The sequence below is a fragment of the Chaetura pelagica genome, unplaced genomic scaffold, assembly GCF_000747805.2.
Source record: "Chaetura pelagica isolate M959 unplaced genomic scaffold, ChaPel_1.0 scaffold314, whole genome shotgun sequence".
Taxonomy (NCBI): Eukaryota; Metazoa; Chordata; class Aves; order Apodiformes; family Apodidae; genus Chaetura; species Chaetura pelagica.
Window position 1 is genome coordinate 2,866,413 of NW_009953218.1, and position 19,517 is coordinate 2,885,929.

Sequence of the window (19,517 nt, forward strand, 5' to 3'; positions counted from 1 at the left end):
CATCGAGGCTGTTGGGGCGCAGCTGCAGGAGGCCCCTGCGGGCCCCCCGTCCTGCTGCCCCCGGGGCTGAGCTGGGGAACCGCCGCGCTCGCACAGGCCGCAGCCGGGGCTGGGGTGGTGGGCCCGGCATCCCCCTCTGCAGCCCTGCCGCTTCGCTGCCTGCCTGTAGGGTCTTGGCTGATGTTGGTCTGCTCCCTTTCTTCCAGACGCCCCTCAAGAAGACCAACGCTCTCATTGCGCAGATGGGAATAACCTTCCTGAACGCGGTGAGTGTTTACGTTTGCTCTTTGAACTTCGGATGCGTGTGCGCTTGTGTTGGTTGCGTTTTAGGCAACCTGAAATCTCAGAAACGGTTTTAGGAAGCCTGTATGTAGGTGCCTGAGCTTTCTTGAATTCAGTCTCTAACTCCTTGTGGTCTCAGAATGGGTGTATCTCAAGAGCATGTTTAGAACACGAGAGGGAAAGTTTCGTTTCCGAAAAGTATTCATGTGAACTTCCTGAAGCTGCAAAGTAAAACTGAATAATCTAGTATCTTTCTTACAAACTGAGCAGCATCGTAAGAAGCTGCTTAAACCTTTGGCTTCGTGCATGCTGAAAACCTGTGTTATGCTTTTCTTGTTCTGGTGTGTTGCTGTGGGTAAAATAGAGTTAATCTAGTGACAAAATGTTAATGGATACTTGCTACTGTATAAGAACCACGTCTAATCTGAAGGGTGGGAGGAGGCTGAATGGCATGTCCTGCAGAAACCTAAAACTAGTTTCACGTGTAGCTTTTCAGTAGTGAAAATGTTTGGGATGTGATTCTGAATGTCCAGAGTGCCTGGTGTTTCAAAGCTCTGCCTTTTGAGGAAAAATTGTTTTATACAATCAATCTTCTATCTTTTCATCCTCCGTTTCCAGTACGTTCCCAGTGCACTTTGCTGCCCCAGTCGAGCTAGCATTTTAACAGGAAAGTATCCACATAATCATCATGTTGTCAATAACACTCTGGAAGGCAACTGTAGCAGCAAGTTATGGCAGAAGATTCAAGAACCCCACACCTTTCCAGCACTGCTGAAAACTATGTGTGGTTATCAAACATTTTTTGCTGGAAAGTACTTGAATGAGGTATTTTTTACTTACTTTTCTACTGTGACACAGTTCATTTGCATTTGTCTACCTTTCTAAAACATTCTGTTATTTTTATATTTGTATATAATTTTATATATTATGGTGGGTTATATTGGCTTATGGTGGGTCCCCAAAATGGTTAAAATTGTATTACTTGGATTAACAGTTGTCTTTGCTGAGATGGGATAAATATGATGCAAAGTTAAAATCTTTAACTTAGCCTGCTTAGAATCAGGTTCTCTAGGTGCCTGAGCATTTTTAAAAGTTAATTTTGAAAGGATGATGGAATTCAAAGGCTTTTTTAGTATATTTAGATAGGTTGATTTTTAGGGATTATTATTTTAATGACTGAGGGAAATGGATTGGCACGTGGTATTGAAGAACACCATCAAGCCAGTGCCAGGCCAGGTGCAATGTACCCAAAACTTCAATATTGAATCACTTGTATGTGTATGCTTTTGGTTTTTTTCTGTATTTAACTAAGCTGCTGTTTTTCATAGTAGATGGAAAGCTGTAAAATTTAGCAGAAAGCTCTAACATCAAGTATTCCTCTTGTGCAATGGGAATTGTATTTGATGCCAGATGAGTTACAGAGTTCTTTACAGCGTTCTTTTCCTTGGATCTCTTGGTGGAAAGTGTTGCTGGTATAATAGAATAATGGAACATAGAATTTTCCTAGCCAGGCACAAATTTGTTTCTGCTGATGTTACTGAGGCAGCTAGGGAAAGGAAACTTATCTGTCTTACTCTGAGCTTCTCTTGACTCAGCATAGTCTTCTGTCCATGCAGTTAGGCGAGCCATGTAGATGGGAGAGGGTGGCCCTCAGAAGACCCATTGTGTTGATCTGAGACACTCTCTGTTTTGAGTTTGGCACTGATTCAGCAGCTGCTTTGCTTTTTATGTTGGCTTAAAGGCTAGTTGTTTTAGATTATTTGGCACTGAGGTGACAAGAGACTAGCATTGCTTAAAGTTCATATTCCCTTTTGAGGGAGGTTGATGGAGGCTGTTGGTCTATGCAGGATTTTCTTTAGTATCTTGTGAGCTGTTATCACAAACCCTCAAAGTATCTTATCCCTGTAGGTACTGTATGTTCTACAGGATCCCTGCATAGTTTCATGTACAGAGTAGAACAGGGAATAAAGTTTAAATTTTACTGATGAGTGCTAAGCTTTCAGTTACTGTCTTTCTGAGGTTGTTTATCCCTTATTTCTCTACCAGGCTACACATGTGTTTTTTATATGCATGTGTATTGTTTTTTCCATTCTGGAATTGAATTTGGTTTAATGCAATTTCTGACTAGTGTTGAATAAAGCACACAAATATGAAACGCAATTTCTAGCTTTTATTTATCATGTTTAAAACTGTGATGTGTGGTCTGTCTTTTTTCAGTACGGAGCAGAGGATGCAGGGGGAGTAGGTCATGTCCCTCCTGGTTGGAGTTTTTGGTATGCTTTGGTATGTAACCATTCTTTTTAAAAACACTTAGTTTGGGTTGTTTTGTAATCCAACTCATGTTCTGACTTGGCTGGTCATTAAAGAGCATCTAAGAACTTCATGCAAATTTTCATTCCTTTTTTCCTCTATCAGATCCTTGGCGTTGACAAATGCTACTCCTCCTAAAGTGCCTTGGGAAAAACCCCTACTTGTAAAGCCAAAGCAGTGTGAGATAGCATTAAAATGAGTTTGATTGTTGAGTAGCAGTTTTGAGAATTCTTGCAGTATCCTTAAGACAAATGCGTATAACCTATTTGACAAATGTTTGATGGCAGTTCATTTTTATTATTTGAAGTAATCAGTGTATGTGTTACTTTGTATAAATAAGCCCATGACTTTTCTTTTTCACAGGAGAAAAATTCAAAGTACTACAACTACACCCTGTCAGTAAATGGCAAGGCACGAAGGCATGGTGAGAACTACAGTGTAGATTATCTGACAGATGTACTGGTAAGAAAATTTGCAGCATCTGTGTTACAGAACGCTTATGGCTTCATGCTGGGGATGTGGGAAAGGGTGGGGATGATAATTTCCTAGGCTGCATTTGTTCATAAATATGTGATCGTGCTGTCATGATGGTGGGTGGGCATTAATCAGCAGAGTGAGATTCTGGGTATGTTTAGAAATGACAGGTTTGTGCATATGAGCTGTAGGAAAAAAAAAAAGGGGTTCCAGCTGCCCAGTTGCAAGCCAAGAGCCTCACAGAGAGGTTAAGAGTGACTGCTGTGTGCATGAGGAACACGATGCTTATAGGCAGCAGGTTAAATGCTTCATAGAAGGATGTTTCATTACAATACACAGCTTGTGTAACAGGTTAACTGGGCCAAGATTTTAGTGGGAAGTTAAGTGTGTAAAAATAATTTTACACCTTATTTTGTTTGCTAGATATTATGATGCAACAGTATCTTGTAATCTCTTAACTAGTCACACTGATAACTTGGAAATGTCAAAGGCCAAATGATGCTCCATGGTGTGCAAGGGTACTTTATAGGTTGTGCCAAAATGTGTAGCTGACCAGGGGAGTCCTTAGCCTCTTTACCCTCTTAAGGGCAAGAGAGGCAACAAAGGTATCAAATACTTTAAGGAAAGTTGGAAGAGCTCTCTCAAGGCCCTTTATAGCAAGTAGTATTAGCTTGGAGGGTTTTTTGGGGGGGAAGGGAGGTGTGTTCCCCTCACCTGCCAAGCTGGAGTCTTATTTTGGTATGCTGATACAGTGTATGAGTTGGTAGTGCTGGGAGCTCACATGGCAGCACTTGGGAAAATTCTTCTGAGAAGTCCCCTCGTGCAGTTGATTTGCAGTCTTCCATTGAGAACCTAATGAATTTCATTCCAGTGGGTCCTTGAGCAGAGACAGCTGCTGATTAGGAACAGAACTGATTGATGTTTCTAAGGGTATTGAACAGCTGTCTGATTAAATTTAGATTTACACTGTCTAAAGCTAGATTTGAATTGATAAGCCAGCAGTGAGACTATCTTGTTACTGGCTTTGTACCAGTCTTTTCTGATCCTTCAGCAGCTTGTAAGCATTTTGACCTATCAGTTGCTGCTGCATGGACCTCTTGCTTGTGATGTGTTACTTATTGGTACAGCAGTGCATTATGATTTGTTGCATTCTACCTTCTGCCTGTAGTTTCCAAACATGTATTCAGCATTTCAGAGCAGGTACTTGAGTTTAATTCACTTGATGGGCAGTGCACAACATGCCTGCACTACCAAACGTGTAGTAATGGAGAACCACCAGGAACAGGAGTAAATTGCTTATGCAAAGTTCCTGTGTTGCCTGGAGGGATCCACAAGCTTTCTTGAAGTGACTACTTAAGCCCGGTATTAATCTGAACATCTGTCTACTGCAGTCCTGACATGCTGGAGTTTAAGTACCAAACAAAAGTTTAAGTGGCTACCTCTGTGAGTTTACCTGCATCATACTGGTTTCCAAACAAGGTTTTGAATTTCACACTGTTCTTAAGCTCCGTAACTGTTGTCATTTAACTGGAGTCCAGCCCTACCTGCTTAGAGGAGGAAAGAAGAGTAGGGACTTCCTAGTGTATTGTTTCTTACAGAGAAAGAAGGATATCCAAAAAGGGGTATACTAATCAATTAGGAAAGGAAAATGTTGCAAGGTTTGAATAGCGAAGGACTCCTCTGTGAGTAATACCATTGAATCTTGAAATTCAAAGGCTGACTAAGGGAAGGCCAAAATGGAACTCGCTGCTTGAAATGGTGTATTTGCTGTAATGAAAATGAAAGTGCAGTGAAGTGGTGTGAGTTTGGCAGCCTCCTTCCCTAGAGCTTCTTGACATCTAGCCTCTTGCTTCTTTCACAAGCAGAAGTGTGAGATCCCTTAGAAACTAGAAATGTGCTACAGAATGAACCTACACTATAAACAGTGGGGCTGAAAAACTTTTTCAGAACTGTTGCTATTTCTGAAGACAATGGAAACTGTTAAACTGGGATATGTCAGGCAGGAGATAGCATCTGAGAGCCTCAAAAAGATGCAGTTAAGAGAAGCCCCAGTTTTACTTGATGAAAGCAGGGTTTATGTGGATTTTTGTTGATACTTAGAATAAGCACAAAGTCTTTTTGAGCTTTCTGGGTCTAAATAGTGCAAAGGTCTGGAGTAGAAAGGTGTTCAGAGACGTGAGACAAATTATTTGTTTAAGGTGTACATTGTTGTTTTTTTAATCATGAGCTGCTGTTCTGGACACTTGTAGATGAGCAAGCAATACATTTCTGAAATTGTTTAAGTTGTTTAAATGTTCCCAGTACTACTGAGCTCTAAGTTATGAATGTCTAGGTTGGATTTTTCAAATACTTGCTGTTTTCCTTTGGAGGTATGACTTTTCTTCTCCAACAAAACTGTTCACAGGCCAACATGTCATTGGACTTCTTGGAGTATAAATCTAATTTCGAACCTTTCTTTATGATGGTCTCAACCCCAGCACCGCACTCCCCTTGGACAGCTGCCCCACAGTACACAAAGAGCTTTCAGAATGTCAGTGCACCAAGAAACAGCAATTTTAATATTCATGGAAAGGTAAGCTAACTAGCAAGAATCTGCATAGATGATTTTACTAGCTGGTGAGAGCAGTAGGCAATAACCCTGAGTTGCATTGTAAGTTTAAATGATGAGAATAGGCTTAATACCATGGTCGCTGTTATTTAGTTACATTAACAGCCTTCCAGGATAAGGAATGTTTATTGTGACTTTGAGGTCTTTGCATACCACTATCTTGTAAATGAATAAAAAAAAGTAGTGGCAAAAATGATAAGGCTGTACAATGGCATTATGCTTGATAACTGGAAAAAAGTTATTCCCGTGTCCTATTTGCAGACTGTTCTGAAGCTCTTAAAATGTTCTTTTGTTGCTGTCAGTATGTTTAAGAGAAAACATAGGTGCTGTGCAGCACAAAGACTCAGATGAAGAATTAAGAGAGCCCTATCTTCCTGTGTCCATCTGCTGGTCTGGGTGGGTGGTCCATTACTTGAGCTTCTGGCAAAATATAGGTGATGAGCATCTCGACCTAGCCAGAGGACTTAATGAAATAATTAATCACAGGGTCCAGGGCCACTAAGGACTTCCCTTTTATTTGTTGAAATAGCCTGTAGTCAGAATTGCTGAGTCTAATGTTACAAACTCAGATGTCCTTGTGACAAGGCAGTCCCTTCTGCTGCCAGTAAACTTGGCCAAATATGGGCTAACTCAGACTAATCCGCTGCTGCTTACTCTGCCAATAAGTGAAAGTCACAAACAGTTAATCTGGTGAGGTATTTCACTCATGGAGGCTTTGTATTTTTTATTCAATTAGTTTAAAATACAGAAGTCTCTCTTGTTCCATGTTCAGCTGATTCACTTGAAGATTTGCCCCCAGTCTTAAGAAATACCGTTGCCTGAATGCCTATCTGGAGCCCAGTGACCCCTCTTCAAAGGTCACTGTGACTCATGTAGTACAGAGTGAAACTTGTTTTTTAGCTGAGGATTGTAGCTTGCAAAATAACTGTGTGCTTATCGGTGTGATAGAAAAACATGAATGAAAGAGGAGAAAAGAACTGCAGGCAGTAGCAAGTACTTTAGCCCAACCTGTTAAGTTTTGAACTAGGGAATGGAAATCAGACTTTCTGTTTCTCCATGAAAGGATCCCTAACTTTGTCTTAGACTCCATTACTGTAATAACTGAATGCTTTGAAAATAGTGAGCCAGAAAGAGCTTGACCAGCAAAGTCAGCAGCTTGCCAAAAAATACAATGTGGGAGTTCCCTTGTGTAAAGCAAAAGCTCTGCATGTGTCTGTGGTAATACAGGACAAAATAACAGACTAACTTAATGTTTGGTAGTTAGTATCTGCGGATATAGCAGTTTTACTAGGTTTCACAATAGGACCAGGCTAGTATTACCCTTCTTCCCAGACACAAAATAGCTATGATCATTGAGAGTGTGTGTTTCTGTAACTGCCAGTGTTGCGGTCTTGAAGCCTAACTCTTCTTTCAGCTTCACTGTTGTCTAGGGTAAGCACAATTCCTGCAGTGGCAATGAACACGTACGTAAGCTCAGCCCCTCCAGTCATTGATGTTGTAACACTTGCTAGACAGTTTTGCATTGTATAGTCTTGAGTCCTAAATTAATGCTGCCTCACTTCCTTATGCAGTATGTGGGCAAGGGACACTAAAAGGGGCCATCTAAGAAGAATCTGCATGAAAAAATAGGAGTTAAGCTGTTGTCAGACTCTGGTCAGTGATGCACACTTTAACTTTCACTTAGGATCCTCAGCTATGAACTATATCAAGTGATGGGCAGCTGTCTGGTTTTCCAAGCAGGACTGTTGGTAGGCCAGATCAGTGGTTTGTCTAAGCAGTACTGAGAGAGAAGCTGATTAAGAAACGTGTTGGGTATTTCTCTTGCATGCATTGTTTTTCCTGCAAAATCAGAGCACAACTGTGTTCAAATTCTGCTGGTAAGATATGGTATGTCTCAGGATATCCTAAGATTTCTTTGAGAATGGGATGGACAGCTTCGTATGTAACTGATGAAAGAGACTTGACAGGGACTTAAAGGGAAGCAGATTTGAGGAGCCTGAGTCAGATGTGAAGTTTGAAATACACAAAGGTGTTTAGGTGCTGTGTGAAGTTTTTTAAACTTCAGATAAAGGTAGGAAGAATAAAATACTCCAAAAAAGAGGAAGGTTCTACTGCAGTAGCTGACTTACCTACCGGAGTTACTCAGTGAGGTTGTGCCTTATGGAAGGCTTCTCCTGAGTCCCCCTCTTGTGAAAGGTTGCTGGTGCACAGGAGATGCTATCAACTCCTTCATTCTCTGACAAACTTCAACTGACCTGGGGATGGGGTTTGTAATGTTATTTCTTACTTTTTCCTCTCACAACCAACAACCATCAAGTCTGTGTTCAGTCTTGATGCTGTGTATTTTTGTTGAGATAGGCTTAGTGTCTCTCCAGAGAATTGCTTTACAACTACTATGAAAGAGAGAACTGAATGCAACAAATTAAAAGAAGCTGCACGTGGTATTAAGTCTCCATGTCAAAAATCTGTCCTTCAGTCTGCAAGAACAGGAGAAAGAGGGAACTGGGTTGCAGGAGATCTGAGTCACTTCATTGTGCGTCCCTAAAGCCTGAGCACGTTCAGAGTAATTTGCTCATGACAGGACAGAAATTGCATAAGGAGAGGCTGTATGGAGAGGAGTGACCAGCTAAATACAGGCTCAAGCTGAGGGTGGTGAGCAGTCATCTCTGACCTACTAAAAGTGTAAAGCTGCGTTGACATTACTTTCTCCTTTATTCTGCTCCCCACTAATACTGCCCTTCAGGTTGCTCACAACAGACCTTCCCAGGGATTTGTACAGCAGCTGACCCGGGTCAGGCTGGTGCTTCACAATGTGGGAGTATCAGGAGTATCACTTCTCATATGAGTTAATTTATCAGTTACATTGGGAGGATTGGTGAGGAGAGAAATGGAGGAACTGTTTCTGAAAACTGGGGACATGGCTAGAAGAATCAGTAACACTTCCGCTAAAAAAATGCTCTTGTTTTGGAGTAAAAAAAAATAAAAATAAAATGGTAATGTTTCTGTTCCCCTCAATAGTGTCTAGTGCTGACTTCATGTGTTACCAGGAATCTGATAGTGGTACCATTACAGATCTTTGTCCTCACCTGTCCCTAAATTAGGTAGTCATAATTGCTTTTGATGGAGGAGTTTCTCCCCAGCTGTTAGGATAGACACCAATCTTAGTCTGAAAATAACTTCACTTTGCCAACAAAGTCCACACAATGCTGCTCAGTCCTTCAATTTTTTTTTCATCAGACTTCTTTCTGGGAGAGCTTTCCCAAGCTCCTTTCACTATTTTTTTTTTTCCCTGAATTGCTTTGAAAAGATCCATAGCTATTTTCTTCTCACAAAGGGATGAGCATAATGGAGCTGTAATATATTCCACTCTTGCAACTTAGATTTTCCATTAACCAAGAGGGAAACTTGGAGTCAGGTCAGTTTGATAGCATTGTCTGGCTGTTTCACAGGAATTGTGTATGTTTTACCCTAAACAACATTTCTGTTGTAATTGGTCTAAGAAGGGTTTAAGGGTTGGTACTTCTCTCCTACACACAAATGTTTTTGTTTGTTGTTTTTTTACTTACTTTAGAACAAGCACTGGTTAATTCGGCAAGCAAAGACTCCAATGACTAACTCTTCAATACAGTTTCTTGATGATGCTTATAGAAAGAGGTAAGAATTTTTTTTGTTGCTTAAGATTTCTACTCATGACTTCTAATGTTTTTGTTTTGTTTCTTTTTTTTTAAAGAGAAGTAGTATTTTTTTTAAGGGTTGAAATAAGTCAGGCAAGAGATGTCTAATTACCTGGAATAGTTCATCTGTCTTGGCAAACCTGACTTTCTGTTTACTTTTTGCAAAGAAATTTGTCATTGACTTCAGAAATGTTTTGCCCCAAATGCTGCCATCCTTTATCATAAAAGACACCAGTCATGTTCGGTGTCTCTACTGTTTCTCTTTCAGTGCACAACAGTTTTTCTTTAAAAAGAAAGCAGTCACTTGTCTCAGCAGCAAACCCCATGACAAAGGAAAGAATAACTTGTAGGTGTTAAAGGCTTTAGATACATTGCAATAATGGACCCTGATATTACATGAGTAATACAAAACAGCTAATGTAGTTTTCAAGCAGAAAAGATCCTATAGAGACAATTAAATTAATGGCAATTTTGTATTTTAATATTAAAAACTGCATATAAAGAACTAATAACAAGCAAGCTTGCAGGAGATAACCCTGACTCTTTGCCACTGTGTTGCTTCAGAGTTGCTCTTGACTGTCTCCAGATAAGAGCTAATCGGTGTTTTGACGTCTTCCTCAAAATGCAATCAACAAGAACTGAAGACAAACAGCCTATTTCTATCTTAAATTGCAGCCTCAGAGTACAGTGTAGTAATCAATGAAGGTTACTTTCAGAAAATCTGCAAGCAAAACAATCTACTTACAGTGCATATGCGGTTGACTTGAAGCAGAATACAAATGTCCTACCTGCAATCAGAATTATTCTAAATTTTTCATACTCTAAAATTAATTACTTTACCTGTATAGGTGGCAAACTCTACTGTCAGTAGATGACCTGGTAGAGAAACTGGTGAAGAAACTGGAACTGAATGGAGAATTGGACAACACTTACATCTTTTACACATCAGACAATGGCTTCCACACTGGTAACATATTCACTGCTTACTGAACTTTTGTAGAAAATCCAGGAGTCACATAGTATTTCACTCTTGTGACCACTCTAGAAAATGGAAAGAGCAGCTGTGGAAAACTGTAGACATGAGAAGTACTGATTGAAGTTGCAAAGTAATCTGAAGTTGCAGTGTGGGCTGCTTGGGGATTTTATGTTTATTTTTTATTTGGTTGGGGGTTTTAGCATTAATCTCTACCACTGTATCCTGGTACACATAAAATTAGGACAGGAATGGAAGAAGGGTCTCTATTGTGGAGGAAGAGTTGCCATGAGAGATAACCAGTAAAGACCTGTCTGTATCATGTTGTACAGCTAAAAATGCAGTATCTAAGCTGTTAAACTTTGTAAGGTACAGCTTATACGATTCCTACCCTCCTCTTTGTTAATGTAGTTAAGAACCTTTTTCTGACTTCTTAAAATTGGCTGCTGGGAAATTATGTAACACAAGACTCCTAAAACTTAAAACCAGAAACCACTTAACTTTTTCCATTTTCTATTGTATAGGCCAGTTTTCTTTGCCAATAGACAAACGGCAGCTCTATGAGTTTGATATCAAAGTTCCATTGCTAGTTCGAGGACCAGGGATAAAACCAAATCAGACAAACAAGGTAAGAAAGAAGTGAAATAAGAGAGTGGGTGTACTTTTAATATTGCTTCAGTTATCAACTTTAGGTAATAATTTATCCTCCTGCAGATATATATATATCAATGAAACAAAATATATGCCATGGTAGAAAGTGCCAAGACCTCATTCTGAAAAGCTGCTCTTGCTTGAATCAGTAAGTTTAAATAAATTGCAGGCTACAAAAGGAAATGAAGTGTGACTTTCCAAAGACCCTACCATTACTTGTGGATGTTACAGGGTCTGTTGCAAAGATGAATTAAGTAGTGTTGTGGTGTACCTAAAATTACAAGTACTTAAAATACAGAAGTCTCATTATTACATCTGTTAGATTCTGATCTTCTGAAGTAAGTTTTCCTCACCCTGCAGATGCTTGTTGCAAATATTGATTTGGGTCCCACTATTCTGGATATCGCGGGGTATGACTTGAATAAGACCCAGATGGATGGGATGTCACTGTTGCCACTGTTGGTAAGTACATGGACAGGGATCGTAACTGGTAATTCTTGCAGGGGTTATTTTTCAAAGTGAATGCCACTTCCTTTGATAGACAGAGTCAACTCATAACCCGCACTCTTTCCTTGATGTCATTTTCGCATGGGATGTTACTGAAAAAAGTAGGTGTCTTGCTTAAATGCAGATACATTTTCATAAGCCCCACAACTTGGTGGCTGTTTAGTAAGCTTTTTTGTGTGTGTGATTCTTCAGCTAATCCTGCGTCTTTTTTGTAATAATTCCTGTTTCAAAGGCTGAATATTGTTTCCGCCTTGCATCCTTCATCTCCTGAGGATTTCTCAGCATAGACATAGGAGAAAAGCAGACCTGAATCTTTGGTTTGCATCAGTTTTCAGTTCGGTGTTTCCCCCTAAACTTGGGAAAAGTGCATGTGGTTTCATAAAGTAAACCTCACCTTTGCAATAGGTGATCAGAATAAAGCTGCTTGCAGTTGATCCTTTTATTTTTAATTAAATTCAGTCTCTAAATTGAAGGCAGCTTACTTGGAAATGTAGGAGGTCATCCAGATTTAAAGCAGATTTTAGTGCTTTGCTTTTAACACCTTGTATCCAAACCTTAAGCTGTTCTCTAGGCAGAAGCAAGGAAAAAGCATCTAGTTTAAATTCTAATGGAATCAAAACTGGGAAACATTGTTTTGTTGTATATGGAAAAGGGATCTTGTCTGTAGCGTGGTAATTTCTGGCCATGTGGCTCCTATTTGGTATTACTGCATTATTCTTATTTATAAATGGAAGATAATATTTTAAACCCTCACAAGAAGGTATAGTAATGGTGTTTGAAGTTGGATCCTTGTCTGCCAGTTACACAAGACATTCTAACCTAAGGCTAAATATTATTTGAAGATTGACTCAAACTAGTCAGACCACGACTCAAACTGCCTTGTAAGCAGTGAGCAGTGTTAGTGTTACACCACGGATGGAGAATTTCTCCTGTTTCATGATGTAGTGGATACTAAGTCATGTTAACCTCTTCTAGAGAGGAGACAAAAATGTGACGTGGAGGTCAGACTTCTTGGTGGAGTATCAAGGAGAAGGATACAATGGCAGTGATCCGGCCTGTCCTGGCCTAGGACCTGGAGTCACGGTAAGCAAGGCACGATCTACTGATATTAGAAAATAGCTGCTGAATTAAATCTGTTTGTGTTATAGACTAACCTGGTGTTCTATAAGTAAGCTCCCAGTGTCTTGGTAAGTAGGAGCTAGTTCTGCAGGTCCTGTGCAGCATTTAAGAATCTAAGAGACATCCAGCCATGTGAAACTGCTATGTCCATGTGATAGTACAGAACACAGTCGCCCTTTCAAGTGGGAATCTACAGGGCCTCAGGGCTGGAGAAATACAGAGGAAGGTGTGAGCTTGGCAAAGTGGGTGGCAGTGACATGTTTTTCTAAACTTCCAGCGATCTTGTCACATGATTCTTACCTGTGACCATTAGTTAAGTCACTACTTCCCTAATCAAAGGAGGTTTGCTCTAAGTAAAGCATCCCTTTGGCATTGTCTTCAGTAATGTGTGTTGTGCTGATCTCTTCAGTGTGTATATATTAGCTTCCCAGACGGAAATCATGGTGATTTTAGTAACAACACAGTCTCAAAGTAAGAAGAGCTCAGTTTTTGCTTAAAATCCCCAGTGCAGAGTTGTGTGTGTTAGACTCGGATCCTGGTGTTCACCAGTTAACTGCAGTTTTCTTGAGCTGGTATAGACTTCAGGGAGAGAATTTCTAGTTCATCTTTTTTTCCTGCTTTGAAGTTTGTGTTCACTGCTTACTTCACAGCACTGCTTCCCAGACTGTGTCTGTGAAGATTCCTATAACAACACATATGCTTGTGTAAGGACGCTGTCAGCTTCCTGGGACCTGCAGTACTGTGAATTTGATGACCGGGAGGTAAGTTTCTGTCCAACTAGCAAATATCAACTGTTCACAACTGCCTGAGCAACTGTCTGCACTCTTTCTTATCTGCTCCCAAGGTTTCGATAAAGTACTCTGAAAAGCAGACTAGCATTGCTCACAGGATAAACAGTGAAGTATTTATCAACTGGTGGGAGTGTTTAACCAAAACTCTCGTGGGGTTCTGGGAAGGGAAAAAAAAAGGGATGGGAATGGGAAGGGAGTGAGGAAGGAACAGTAGCCTAAACTATGATTATTGCCTTTGGGTATCACCTGACAGCCTCATGGGGAGCTGTGCTGGGTTCAGTTCTCTGTCCTACCCTGATTCCCTGTGGCAGTCTTCTGTACCACAGATACTTTCTGCTACTCTGTATCTCTGCTGTTCTTAGGTTCAGCTGTGACTCCTTTTCCTTGGGAAGAACAGAAATCCTGGACTATTTCTCTTCTATTGCTTACTTGTTTGCTGGGCAAAACAAACGTTTAAGTTACAATTGTGAGAAATGCTTCTAACCTGGGTATTAAGGGACATAATGTCCCCCCTTCAGAAACTGTTCATATCTCACCAGTGGAGCACTTGCTGTATGAGCAAAACTTGGTGCTCTGCTTTCTAATAACTTATGATGAAGTTAAATGCAGCTTTCTTTGTAAAAGTAGGCTCCAAAGTTAATTTGAGCATACACTTTGTGTCAGTTTTGTCAGTAAGGATGTATGGCTGCAACGCTTTGGGTAACTCTACTCACCTGGGTCAGCTAAACTAAGAGTAACAGTATTGGGAAGATGCAGCAATGTGGCTTTTAAAACCTTGCAGTGAACCTTAAAAGAAAACTTGCAACCAAAGTCTGTTCAGGCGCATCTTTATCTAATTTAGACACAACCCAACCAGTTTTAATCATCATCATCTGCAGCCAGGCCTGCTATTCTAGCACAGACAAAACCTCAGGTGAATTCTTGTGATAGGTTTGACTAGTATTTATGCCACAGAATGGTGTAGAGATTTGATCTACCAAAACACAAATCTGCCCTGGAATCCTCCATTAATAAAAAGACAGGCAGCTTAGCCACAGTGTCTTCCTGTGATCTTACAGTCATAAGACAAGTTTCATTTATATGGTAGAAAAAATCTGCAGTGTAGCAGGTGAATACTTTAGGCAGAAGTAAAAGCCTTTCCAACTGGTGGCAAAACCTTGGCTTTATCTACATGCTGTCCAGGCTTTGACCACTTACGTGGCTGAACACAGCTTACGTGTGGGGATGCTGCAGTGTAGCTGAAAGTTACATTTCAGGCTATATGCTACCATAAAGTGATAATTAGCATTTAAGACTTAATACAGTGCAGGAATTTTCTTCTGCAGGTGTTTGTGGAAGTATATAATTTGACTGCAGATCCGCACCAGATCAATAACATCGCTAAAACGATTGATCAAGAAATTCTGGAGAAGATGAACTATCGACTGATGATGCTGCAGTCCTGTTCGGGCGCTACCTGCCGCACACCAGGTGTCTTCGATCCTGGGTAAACACTGCTTCAATTCATTGTCACAATACTTCTAAATATAACCATTTTTTAAATTGAGCTTCTATAGAGGGTGTTTATAATGGAATATCATATTACTGACATGCTGTTGTATAATAGAGGTGCTTTCTTGATTCTACTTCTTTACGTTAAATCTCTTTTAATTTGCCTACCAAATATAACTTGATGGTATCAATGCTACTACTCTAAGTCTCATCAGCCATTGCTGACTTAGAATAGCTGAACCTCACAGCAATGCTGAGTATCCACAGACAAGGGGCCTCAGGTTTGCCTGCAAACAAGGAAGAGGTCTGCAGGTTTCTGTATGTAGGTATTTCCCAAATACTCGATCTGTTTGTTCCTGGAGATATTGTTAATAGAATCATAGCAAAGAATGTTTCCTGCAGGACCTAAGTAGAATGTATTAGCCAGCTATTGTAGGCAAACGGCGATTCTTATCTCAAAATTCAGCTATGATTATTTGGACTGAAGCTGGTTTTAAGCACTGTTTAAAATGCCCTTACAGGTGTGCTAATTCAGTTTGTAATTTGAGGCAGCAAAGCTTTCTGTTAGAAATGCATCTCTCGAACACTTAGTGTCACACATGCCAATATGCAGTTGGTGTCTTGCAGCTGTATTTATTTCCTTGGAGTCTGTCAGCTCCTTAATTGCATGGTTATAATTAATTAATCTGTTGTAATGTGTAGGGGGATTGTCCTTACTGCATACTGTTAAGAAAGCGGCTAGTGATGTAGCCTTGTACCAGAGCTATTCTAGAAATGAGCTGTTTCCAGAAGCAGTGGTCACTGTGGGCTGGCTGTAACTGACACAGACTCTCTTCCTCCCTTTAGGTACAAGTTTGACCCACGGCTCATGTTCAACAACCACGGCGTTCGGGCTCGGAGGTTTTCTGCACAGTCCTTGTAAGGCACTTAAGAGCCTCTTGCAATCAGCTCCCACTGACCAGTTTCTCCAGTGACTGCAGGTCTGTCTCTGTAACTCTTGCTGATCACAGCTGGAAGACTTCATGGGCTTTTCAAATCCTGTTTGGAAGAAAACCCCTTGTCTTTAGCTGGTTGCCTTGTGCAATATGTGTATTTTACAGCTGAACTGTAACTGAATCGTTAGACACAGCTAATCTGTCTTGCTCAGATAGTTGATTACCACCTTTGTCTTTCAAGTACCTTTTCATATCACAGACACAGAGGTGAACCTATGCCTATGAATCTGAACAGTTTATTTTGTTCTAAAAATCAATAAATGTGTATTTGGGTCGGGTTAGATGGGCAGGTGCTATTGCACAGTAATGCTCACCCATATTCAGTGTCAGAGTGTCATTTCTTAAAAAGCATAATGTTTAAGTATAGGTTTCCTGTATCAAGCTCAAAGTTGTTAATAACAATAGCAAACTAGCCCAGAATAGTGCAGGAAGGCATAATCAAAACTGTAGGATCTGACTAGCAAGTGTCTTGTGCAGAATTAAAATCCACATGCTAAATATTCTCCTTCAACAAGATCACTTCAAATGAGACCAATGGATTTTGTAGGACAGCTTTGGTAGCTTGCAAACAAGAACGTAAGGTCACAACCTCCTCCTAGTTTGAAAGGCTGGAATGGGTTACTACATACTACTGAAAAAACTCCTAGGAGTTTAATATAGGCTTCCTAGTGAGTTAAACAAGAGTATTGAGACTAACAAATATTCAGAAAAGTGTGCCTGTGTTATGAGCTAACTTCTAAGTCTATTCTAATACATGAACAGAAGTAATACTAAAAACAATACCTAAAAAACCTGAAAAACCCGCCAGGGCACCACAGTAGAGTTGATCTGTCTCTAAGCTCCAGATGTCTTGAATTGTGTAACATCTTACATTTATTAGATATTTTGAAGGTAAGTCACTTTGAGAGCAAACTAGCAAAAAATAAGTAAATGATTGCTCACTAGAAGTTAGGTTAGGAGGGCTGTTTTAGGCAGTTTAAGTGCTTCTTAGAGTGTTGCTTTTTGGTTGAGACATAACTACTCAGAGCCTGCAGTAAGTGGCCTTCACACCAAAGGACTGTGTCAGATGTCTGGCTGCAGTACCTTATCACTTGGTTTCCCTTTGGAAGGGTGATGTTGTCTTTTCAACCTTCTGATTAGGCTTATCTGAATTGTACCTATCACTTGCACCCAAACTTCTTTCTAAATCTTTAAAGATACCAAAGCTATGCTTGCTAACCCAAGTTAGCATATAACTTCTGTATAGCTTCATTGGCAAAACATTCTAGAAACGCTGAATTGTGTATCTCTTGCAAGACAAGTTCATGTTGCTCGTGGGCAAATAAACAGTGTTATCTGGCAAGATATTTGGTCCCTTGTCAAACAAACTCTGGCACAACTATTTAGTTTTCAGTTAGTTATTTCAGATCTTTTACCCAAATAGAGAGCATGATGATGTCAACTTCTGTGTCATAAAACCTTCAAGTAATCATTAAGTAGGCAAGAAAGTATGGCTGGTTCAAAACTGTGAAGGTGCCTCAGGGCACAGATCCAAGCAATGCTACAGTGAGATCAGTGGAACCTTCTCAGCTTTTCATTCTGAAGCACTGAAGTTGTCCTTCATGTAGCTTAGAGTTGCAAACTCCTGTGGCAGGCTATAGGTTAGATTTTACAGACCTTTTTGTATCAATTCTCATCTCACCCATGGTTTCAAGTCTCTGGAATGACCAAATATTTGGAGGAAAAAAAAAAATCACTTGAGAGGTAACTTTTCAGCCGCAGCATCTGTATAAATGCAGAGGGTTTTAGATATTCAGACTACTTACATGCTTTCAGATACTCAGGACTTATTTTTTTCCTCCACTAAAACTGTAGCTTTATCCTGTTTTATTTTGTTGGGGTTTTTTTGTTTGTGTCTTAAGCCTTAGTATTGCCTGTCAACATCCTCAAGGCTCTGTTTTGTCTTTAAAAACAAAACCAAAGTTGTTTTCAAGCTCTCAAGCGTTTTTGTGCACACTGAGCTAAACCTGAAGTTCATTTATGTAGCGTTTTGCTCTGATAATGTTAGCAACTTAGACTTGTTCTTTGTACAAAATTTATTTTGGTAGCTGTGTTGGAGGCTAGTGTGAAATATATTGATTGCTGCACGTTAAATCCTTAACAGTTCTATCGAATCCAGGCCATATGTCAGGTTTTACTTGAGCTGTTTCTGTGCAAGTAACATGCGTTATGTGGCTGCTTCATAGAAAAAAACAAGCAACTGTTATGGGTACAGATGGTACACTGTCTTTTCTTAAAGTGATCTGGAGCCATAACAAGGAAATTATCTTTTGAATTATTTACTTCTTGCCTCATAACAAATATGAAAGTTGACAGAACTGATAGAGATTGTTCAGTATGTGTGACCAGATGTTTTACTCCAATTAACACTTCTGTAAAGCATTTTGTAACTAGGCTCAATAACTTAGTTGCTGTCAGAGAACCACACTATACCTGAAATCTGTCATAGGTAGTAAATGTTGTTTTAAATTGAAATTCAGAATGAAATTAGTCCTAAATTAATCAGAATAGGGGTTCAGGAAAATACCTGCTTCACTCGCACTTTTGGTAAAGACTTAAGAGCTGATCAGCAAAAGCATGTAGTTGAAAGAAGAAAAGGAACCAACAGCTGCCTGCCTTCCACTGCTTTTAGAGGAGTTTGTTGTCACTTGTCTGGTGACTTTTCCATGAAACAGTTAATTTTGAGAATTTTTACAGTTTTGAATGAACAGTGTTAATTCTTATCCTTGATGATTAAAAAAAAACAGAATGAAGGACCTTTGATTCTTACCCACAGCTAATTCCCAACTAAGTGATTTTAAAACTAAATAGTCTTCATGGATATTTCATTTCATACGCCATATAACTGTGGCTGTACATATACCTTGCCATTTAAGGCATTTGTGTGAAATGAAAGGGCCTTACCAGTACAGAGTTGAGTTTAAGTAAAATGTGATTTTTATTTCTTATTTTAAAAGTATTATCAAAAACAGAGCTGTGAATTTTAATTATCTAATCTGGTAAAGTAAATACCATACAGGGAGAAACAAAATTAAAACTTGATTACATTATCCTAAACCAAAAACCACTCAGTATCATCACTTCAGCATAAATTAATACAGCTATTACCTGCTTACCCAGCACTGGGCTGCTTCATTTTGAGGAATAAAACTGTAACAGGGACACATAATATGCAAACACACACCCAAAGCAGGTATGATACCTTTTCAATTTAAGGTTGATTCTACAAGATAAATATATTTCATCATAATGAGACAACTGTCATTTATTGTGATTCAATTAAAATGAATTTGATTTGTATTTCTCTCTCTCTGTATGTGAGCATACTTTGCTGTAGCATGTTTTGAGCGTACTTAACTTCTGCTGTTCTGAACATTGGTTTAGAAAGTGCCCTTCCAGAGGACCCTGTTCACTGCTGCACTTTTGGGGAAAGAAAAAAATAAACTGCCTATCAAACTTCCCATCTTTCTGTTACTGAACTTCTGTTAAACCTTTCCACAGGATCAAGCTGTATGGCTGGGTCACGCTTCTGTTCTGCTTATTTGCCCTACTACCTAACAGTGCCCACTGTGGAACCTTTATATGGTCACAGGGAACCTTACA

The 19,517-nt window shown here is 39.7% G+C and overlaps 1 protein-coding gene across 1 annotated transcript in view; it reads left to right on the forward strand.

The window, feature by feature from the left end:
- Positions 1-16,317, forward strand: part of GNS (glucosamine (N-acetyl)-6-sulfatase) — an 18,361-nt gene extending 2,044 nt beyond the window's left edge. Inside the window, exons 2-14 of the mRNA XM_009997772.1 lie at positions 207-266; positions 901-1,107; positions 2,500-2,565; positions 2,956-3,054; positions 5,471-5,638; positions 9,246-9,328; positions 10,197-10,315; positions 10,846-10,949; positions 11,333-11,434; positions 12,455-12,562; positions 13,249-13,359; positions 14,715-14,875; positions 15,727-16,317. Of these exons, the coding sequence (XP_009996074.1) occupies positions 207-266; positions 901-1,107; positions 2,500-2,565; positions 2,956-3,054; positions 5,471-5,638; positions 9,246-9,328; positions 10,197-10,315; positions 10,846-10,949; positions 11,333-11,434; positions 12,455-12,562; positions 13,249-13,359; positions 14,715-14,875; positions 15,727-15,802 (1,464 nt within the window). The 3' untranslated portion in view covers positions 15,803-16,317. The remainder of the gene's footprint in view (positions 1-206; positions 267-900; positions 1,108-2,499; positions 2,566-2,955; positions 3,055-5,470; positions 5,639-9,245; positions 9,329-10,196; positions 10,316-10,845; positions 10,950-11,332; positions 11,435-12,454; positions 12,563-13,248; positions 13,360-14,714; positions 14,876-15,726) is intronic.
- The last annotated feature ends 3,200 nt before the right edge of the window (positions 16,318-19,517 follow it).